Source organism: Halyomorpha halys, unplaced genomic scaffold (genome assembly GCF_000696795.3).
Source record: "Halyomorpha halys isolate HHAL.00 unplaced genomic scaffold, Hhal_1.1 Scaffold633.1, whole genome shotgun sequence".
NCBI classification, from domain to species: domain Eukaryota; kingdom Metazoa; phylum Arthropoda; class Insecta; order Hemiptera; family Pentatomidae; genus Halyomorpha; species Halyomorpha halys.
The window spans coordinates 440,465-449,280 of NW_027112276.1; the positions used below are offsets into that span (position 1 = coordinate 440,465).

Here is an 8,816-nt window from a genome sequence, read left to right on the forward strand (position 1 = left end):
ATATATAGTATATTTACGTATTATGTATACATATAGATTTACTTACATATACCTATATTATGGTATCTTATTTACATTGAAATCCTACCTAGTTAACTGGTCAGAACATTTACGAGGAACGTCGTTGGTAAAGATACTAATCCCAACGGAAAATAACGCCGGTACATCTAAAGAAACTCCGTCAGGACTAATAAGCGAAAATAATAAGGCTGACGGAAAGGGAGTGAGGGTAATGCGAAAATATCATGGTCGGGAGAGCGGACACCATAAGGAGCTTTCACCCGACCAATCCCATCAACCATCATTAGGCCATAATAGAAGAGTTGGGTCGGCTAAAGTGTCTATCATCTGGAGGAGTCGGGCCAGCTAACGAGCAAGCTATAAGCTCTGATTGAGATTTAACTATCCCAGCAGTGAACAGACTCCGTCTTATTTGCTGGGAATTCTCGGATCTGTTATAGCTGGATCGTTGGGTTTCTACTGTGTGTTAATGGACGCAGCAGTGTGTACACTGAAGCTACCTCCAAATAAAAGCTAATTACGTATATATTTTTAATTTAATTGATAAATTAAATTCTGAATGATTTTAAATTTGTTTAACACATCCCTGCTCTGTTGAAGTGTTTGAGGTATTCCATATACTGGAGTTAATTTGTAATAATTCTAATAGCTTTTGGGAAGTCTTTAGGACGATCTCAGTAAAGAAAGTAACTGCAGTTTACTGTACTATCTTTGGAATATGTCCTGTTTTATTAGTAAAAATAACACTTTTTTTCTTTTTTTTTTTTTTTTTGTCAAATATGCCACTATTCGAGTAAAGAAGCTATAAAGCCGTTTTGAAGATTTGTTACTATGCACTAATTCTACTCTTCAAAGAGAAAACATGGTGGTGTTATCAATAAGTAACCAATAATTATTGGTAGTTTTGACACTCAGTCTCTAACGAATCATAAGCAAGCTAAAAAAATTCTTCCTCAAAATGTCACTTGATCAATTTTAACTAACACGAATATTATCTGAGCTATATATTCTTGTCAGACCCAGATGGATACTTGAAGGTCTTTTTGTTAGTTACATCTATAGAAAATCTGTGATTAAGTATTGTGGGTATTGTGTTTCTCTTGTTCGGTTTCTATTTCCAAGTTCTATCAATGGAAAATTTATTATCAAAGATTATATAATTCTAACAATTTCAAATAACTGGAGGTGTATGAATAATTTTAAATTAAAGTTTTAATTTTTTTTAATTAACTATTACAATCTCCTACGCTCTAGGGCAATAAGTATTAAAAATACTCATTCATACCATATGTACATATTAAATAAAAATATAAAAGAAAATAAATAACAAAAAATAAATATAAACTAAAATGGATAGTGATAATAGTAAAATAATAAATTCATTCATCATAAATAAACAAATAGATTAAATAATAGTAAATAATGTTAATAAAATAAATCATCTTGAACACATTGCTGAGGAAGTCTCTGCCACCCTAATATGGATGGCAAGGATTCCGGGATCCCAGCGCTTCCTTTACTGCCTCGCCACTGGTATAAGGATTAAATAAATAAATAATATATAATTCCTAAAGGTTTCTTATATTCTATTACGTTTAATACTTATATTTATTTCATATAACCTGTATTACTAATATATTTTTGTCAATATGGCATCGAGACAGACTAATATGAAGTAGCCATTTTGTTTCCACTAATATATTGATGGCTTACTATACAGTGGTGCAAAGTACTTTTCCACTAGCTTTACGAAAATAAAAACTTTTAAATTGATTTTCCTAAAAGAGAGAGAACCTTTAATTGTATTGTTTTTAAAGTTAGTGGAAATGTACTTATCACCACTGTGAAATAAGCCATCGATATAGTAACTTGCCATGTCATGATTATTATTGTTTTACAAATGGAAATTTTTTTGTTGCATCTAGAAAAATACTGTTGTTAATATTTTGAATAAAATTGTTTACTGTGTCAACTATATTAATAAGAAAAGTTTATCCATTCTAACGCTATGGATTTTTTTTATAAATATATTTTTTTGGGAAGGAGAGAGGGAAGTAATGTAAATACTTTCAGGACTAACTCTTCCTAGATGATTATAAAGGACAACGGATATCCAATATTCCTCAATTTCCTGCTCGGAGTATGTCCCCGATCTAATTTTCAAGGCGCCAGGGGAGTTAGGCGGCGGGAGGATTTGCGCAGGACGAAGCCAAGAGACAGCCTGTTAATTTGGACCAGGCTAAGAGAGATTACCGGCTAATCCTCCTGGGGTGACGGGAAAGGGGGAAAGAGAAGGGGGGAAAAAAGAGCCGACAGGAGTCCCTTATTAAAACTTAAAGACTCCTTCCTCTTCGCCAAGCCTTCAATAATGACGCGAAAGATGGCCGGTATCGCAACCCCCTGGAAGACTTTCAATTATACTTTTTTAATCAAGGTTGGGGTGGCACCCCCGTGAAAAGCCCCTCATTTGCATGTTATTAATACAATTAGAAGCGCGCCCCCCCCCACCTCCAACTCGTACTCCCTCGGGGATAATTTAAAAAGAAATATCCCATCGCGGAGTCGCTAACTTTCTCAACCATTAAGCTCCTCTCCTTTTACATTTCATTAACTCGCAGACACTGCCTTCGCACTTTTATCAAACCACTTCTGGGTGATATCTTTTAAACATTTTCAAGGCTTGAACATCCTCCATGCCTCTGCATTCGTTAGGAAATCGGTTGAGCTTTTTTGTTTATAAATCGGTTTATGATTTCAAGAAAAACAACTTTTTTATCTTACTGAGTTTTGGATTGAATTTCCTATCCACATTTTTAAAATCTCCCTCCCCCCAAAATTAACTATTTAAAAATACAACTAGTCCGCTGCTATCTGTTTGAGCCCAATCACGCAGAATTCAATCATACATTTATTTATTTTTAAATAGATCAAACCAATCAAACCCACTAGTTTCTCTGAGGCGCCTGAACATAAGATGGCATCAAGGCCTAATGTAAAAATGTTCTTAGAGGGTTTCCATTGGATAGTTTCTCTACAAGCCTGTACCATGCCATTATGATCTTACATCAAAATTTACTAGATGTATTATTATGTACAGTTGTAAATGTCAATAATTAAAATTAAAAAAAAAAAAAAAAAAAAAAAAGAATTGATCAGTTCTTACTGAAAAAAATTTAACTTAGTAGTCATAAGCCACAGTAAAGTTTTCGTTTAATAAATGAGATAGCTCCACGTTTTGACTGTTTTTTCAGTAGAAGACTATTGTGTATATAAGAGGCAATTTTCGTGTCCATTTGTAACAACTAACAATTAATTTTATAAATGTTGTGATGATATTTGTACATAACAAAACATCATAATAGTTTGAAAAACCCAAAAATCAAACATTTTTTTTACTTCAGTTTAAACCAGATTGAAGTGATGTATTGACAAATATTTTTTATACATTAGTAAAGAACCTCACATTTTCTGCAATATCATACCAAACTGGTGTTTGTAGATTCAATAGTCATTTAGATACAGTTTCTCAAATGCTAATTATTAAATGACCAAAAAGAAGCCAAGGATCCAACTGAATTTAATAAACAGTTATTCATGTTTCTTGTACAAAGTTACTTTTTTTTTACTACTTAACTCTCAAAAACCAATAAATTAGTAACCAGTTGAATAGATTAATTTTCAAGGAGTCATATGGTGTCTCTTTGGTTAGTACTTATTTTAGGCTATTGATGTGAGATGTCCTAAATTGGCGAAACGTTGAATGTTTGGGAGAATCGAGACTTAGTTTCTAGGATCTTACAATAATATCCTAACTTTAATTTTTGTTCACTTTTTTTTATTACTAATCAATTATTTGCCAGTATTCAATTGAAGGGGTTCCGCTACAGAGGGGTTTAAAAAAATCTATTTTAGGCCTATGTTCATGTCGTATCCCTTCAGCCCCCCCAGTGTTCACCCTTTGCCCAAATATTAGCCCAAGGAGGTACCTTTAATGACTAGGGAGTTTGTTTTTGATTACGAGGAGGTTTGTTGGCAGTGCCTGTTTGAGTTCTGGTGGGAGGTGGATACACAGCGGATGTGTACAGCCTGCTTGATCTGCCGGTTTGGAAGACCTGCAAGTTGGCAGTATTGGATCTCATCGAAACCGTCCGTCCCGTTTAAATTACTAATTACTCGGCCGAGTTTGGAACAAAACTTGGCTCTGACTTTTAGTGGCCTCCATGTCTTGTCTGGCCTTGTTGCTATTAATGTCCAGGACTTCAATAACTTTTGGGAGGATGTTGGCGATTAATAATCCAGCATTCCTGTGTAAATTGTTGTATATAGTTGTATGGATTATTCTCAAGTATTATCCACTAGAATTAGAGCGCTGTCTTCATATAGTGAAAAAACCTGCTTAAAATTGTACTTGAGAAAAAAATTAGTGAGTTTTGTAAAGTTTAAAAACCATGGTTTAACCTATTAGATAAAAAAAAAATTATATATATGATTCCCTCCACTTCTACCTGTCTTTCATTTCGTTAATGTGCTGTTCCTGAATTATCTATTTTATCTTTTATTATTATACCATATATTGATAATTATTACTGTCAAAAGAAAAAAATATCTGATTTAATAATATATGACAGTAACTTGTAAAGGAAGCCTATCTCCTTTGTAAACAGCTTTGAGAATATAAAGAATAAATTTAGAAGCAAGGTTAGGAATTAATGAATTTTACTCGGTATATACATTATTAGTGGTTTTAAGTATTTTATTGGGGTACAAAAAAAGATTTGTTGAAAGCTTAGTGTTTGTCACAAGAGTTTTGTAGAGTGTATTTGGATATATCGAGCATTTTCTTCTCATTTCAAGTGAAAATCACAAATGTTAATTTGGCTTTTATATACCTATTCATTTTTTAATCAATTGGCTACTCACTTACCCTAAACTATAGATATTTCTGCAATATGGCAGTAAAATTATTGTTAAATTGCGACAAATTTTAATAAAAATTAAAAATTAAGTTAAAGTTAATTGGAAGAATAAGTTAAAAAAATAAAATTCTTTGTTTTAATTTTGTATTTATTTATTTTTTTTTAAGAAAAATATTTTTCTTGTAGTTTATTCTCCTTTAAAATTGATACAGTACAAAAAGTAATGCCCAATATTCTTTTTTTCTAATATAAATTTATAAACTTGATAGTTAATATACCTTTCTAATAACGTAACATTTACTATACATTTATTTATTTTTTCAAACGTAGTAAAGAGATAAATTATAATGAAAAGTGTATTTTGTTTTTTTATTCATTGGTTGCTATAAAAAGGATCATTAATTTCCTGTAATAGTAGAAAAAATTTAAAACGTTAAACACTGCCTAAAAATAACAAATAAATAGTTCTCTATTTTGAATATTGCTATACTTCAACAAAAATCAGTAACGGACTGTTTTATTGTTATTACTAAAACTATTATAATAGAATATGTTTATATGATACTACCATTAATTATTCAGAAAAATATGTATAAATAATTTTATAACGAAATAAATTTATAATTTATTTGTAGTTTTTCTCTTATGATTATATTATTAGAAATTGATATATTTACAGATATCAATACGTCAAATTCGGGATGTAAATGATTAATTATTTTTTAAGTTGAACTTTAATTACTATTATAATTAATATTGAAATTTCGGTTTCTTAAATCAAAGATAATAAATTTATTCATATTCACTGTACTTCTTATATCCTATTGTAGTTATAATTTTTCCTTATTAAAAGTTTAACCAGAGTTTAATCCCGGCTTGAGGAGTTACTAAACTTGGATATTCGAACGAGTTTATCCGCTTTTAGAATCACAGCCTACACTATAATTGCCTTGCAGCTCTACCAACCAACTCGCTAATAGAAGCTAATTCGTCGAGTATTTGTTCGTACCGGGTTCGGAGGAAGAAAAATAAAGCCGGGACCGAAATGACTGTTTACCGGCGGAGGTTGTTTGCTCGCCCTGGGTCAACACCAATCAGCAACCACATTCCACATCATTTGTTCCAGACCTTTTCACCGCCGAATATCCCAACGGCAATTGAAACCGTTCAGATTTCCCTGTCAATAGTCAGAGCTAATATTTGTTAAATTCTCGTGTTTATTATTGATAATTTTCCTTCCTATCCCAGCCGCAGACGTAGTTTATGTATTAGTTGAATATATTACAAAAGTTCGAGTTTTTTTTTTTTTTATTACAAACCTTTTTTTTTCTCCATTAATTTTGATCTCAATAATAATAATAATGAAGGCTCTGACATTTACCCGTCGGTTCAATGTTTAACATTTTAACATTTTAGGGATCTGTTATGAAGCCCTACAACCTTGCACGTAAATCTATATCTTGGATTATATTTACTTAGTACACTCCCTCGATTCAGTTTTGTTTAGCCTTCGTAATTCTTCGTAAAGAACAGTGGGAAGGCTAATAGTTTTGTAAATTAAAACATTTAAGTCTCTGAACAGATAGTGCGAGTTAAGCAATTTTGAATTAAAAAAAAAAAGCAGTTCCTAATTTTATTCGACTCCATTTTGACAAGAGACTTACTTGGAATCCACATACAGGACCGAAACGACAAAAAAACTGCTCGTAGATTTCGATTGCTACAACACCTACTTGACAAACGCTCTAAACTTCCCATTCCCTACAAAAAATCATTATTCACTATGATAATCAGACCAATTTGGACATATGAAATTGAGCTCTGGGGCTCTATCAAGCATCCATTCCTTACAATCCAAAATCCTACGTAAAATCTTGGATGGTCCATTTTACGTTACAAATAAACTCATCCACAAAGACCTTAACATCCCATTCGTTGCAGATTTGGCCCAAACCAGATATGCGTCTTTTCATTCCAAACTCCTTACCCATTAGTTCTTAATCTCTCATCCTTAACAATCCCTGATAATCCTGGATGGCCACGGAACCTTCTAATTTAATGGGTGGTTCCTTCCCAAGATTTTCAAGTGTAAATGAAACATTCCACATATTTGATTATTGTATTTATTATTTTGTACAGTTATAAATTACATTAAATAAATAAAAAATTTCCTCACTAATTTCGTTATTTCTAATTATGAGAATATAGCTGACCGTGGATAATACATATGAACAAAAGATGGTTGGGAGTGTGTTCAGAAACTAACACAAAAAAGTTGAAAAAACTCATTTATAACAACCAATGAATATAAAAAGATAATATGAATGAAAATTAATAAAAATAAAGTGATGAAAGGAGTGGAAAACAAAACGTTTATATAGCTAATTAAATATGTAAGTAAAATAACATAATTAAGGAAAATAGTAATTGTCATTTTGGATTACAAAAATTAATATAATAAAGTACACTCCAACTATTTGACATTAACAATTACTGTTGTATATTTTTATTTTATTAAAAAAAAAAAACATTTTATTGTAAAAAAATTTTTAATTTAATAAGAAAAAGTTAATTGAAATATTAATATTTAAAAAAATTTCTTTTAAGTATGGTTTAAGCTTGGAATTATATAACTTTTTTTTTTTTGACACTTCTCATATTTACTGATTCATTAATTTTTTTAACAAAATTAATTTTGAAATATATATTTAACTCTAATTTATATATAAATTATTTCTAATTTTATTTCGAAAATGCAGTTGAAATTTACACTACGGCGTACATTGTCATGAAAAGAACCACTAAAATTTCAATCATAACCTTATATCAGTCAAGTTTTCCTTTTCTTTTTTTTTTTAAGAAATATTTAATTTAATGTTATCTTCGTGTATTCTTAGCCAAATACATTACAACAAAAATTTGTTTGCATGTTGTAGTCGCCATTGTTAAATGTTTGCGATAGGCACGAAAATAAACATAATATTAAAACAGGTCCCATCGTGAGGTCCGGAAGTTGTTTCTGTGTTAAAATGTGTTTTTTTTTTATTTTATTTATTTTTTCACGTTGTTTGTATTTAAAAAGTATATGTATGTTTTTTTTTATTATGTACACTTTTTTTTCTTTGTGTAAAATTTTATGTCAGTGTGATCAACCTGTATTTTATGATTATATTGTTTTGTTTTTGTTCACGCCTTTACTATTGTACTACAATTTATCAAAAAAAAATACAACAAATTATCATTGTATACAACTTTTGTTTGTCTTTTTTATGTTGCAGCAACAACGACCGGACCTCCCCAGAATATTGGTAAGGCCATTATAAAATTTTGTTTTTTAATAAACCAAATTTTGGAATAATTCATTTCTTTTCTTTTCTCTATTTTATCGCTTTTTAAAGATGCTAACTGAAGAATTTCGCTGCTCTTTAATAAATAAATGAAAAAAATTTTCCTTTTTTTTTCATACTTTCCTTTTTACAGTCTTTCAGAGATTGCTCTAGGTTTAATTCTAAGTCCCTTTGCTTTGTTGATATTTAACCTGATTCTGCTTCCCTCTTATATTTTTCTTTTTTTAATACTTTTTCATTTAATATTTATTTTTAATTTAATAATTATCTAATTATGTAAATACTTATGTATATACAGAAGTAATTTCGATTTCCCTCCTTTTTATTCTTCATTGTATTAATATATTACTTATTAGGAATTCAACTAACAAAAAAATATTTAAATAATTCGTTCAAAGTTGTTCAATGTGGTATTGTGGTATTCAGTGTGTATTTTATGTTCTATGTGGTAAATTACAATTTGTATGGAGCTGGAATAAGGAGAAAACATTAATAAAAATTAATGTTGTATTTTTTTTTTTTTTTTTCGCCG

General features: G+C 30.2%; 1 protein-coding gene across 12 annotated transcripts in view; it reads left to right on the forward strand.

Annotated features, from left to right (window-relative positions):
• LOC106684956 (transducin-like enhancer protein 4) overlaps positions 1 to 8,816 on the forward strand; it is a 267,440-nt gene that overhangs the window by 193,964 nt on the left and 64,660 nt on the right. For 11 of the 12 annotated variants that reach the window (XM_067050244.1, XM_067050238.1, XM_014427350.2 and 8 more), the window contains exon 7: positions 8,216 to 8,245. The exons of the other annotated variant lie outside the window; for it this stretch is intronic. In XM_067050244.1, the coding sequence (XP_066906345.1) occupies positions 8,216 to 8,245 (30 nt within the window). The remainder of the gene's footprint in view (positions 1 to 8,215; positions 8,246 to 8,816) is intronic. 12 annotated transcript variants of the gene reach the window in all.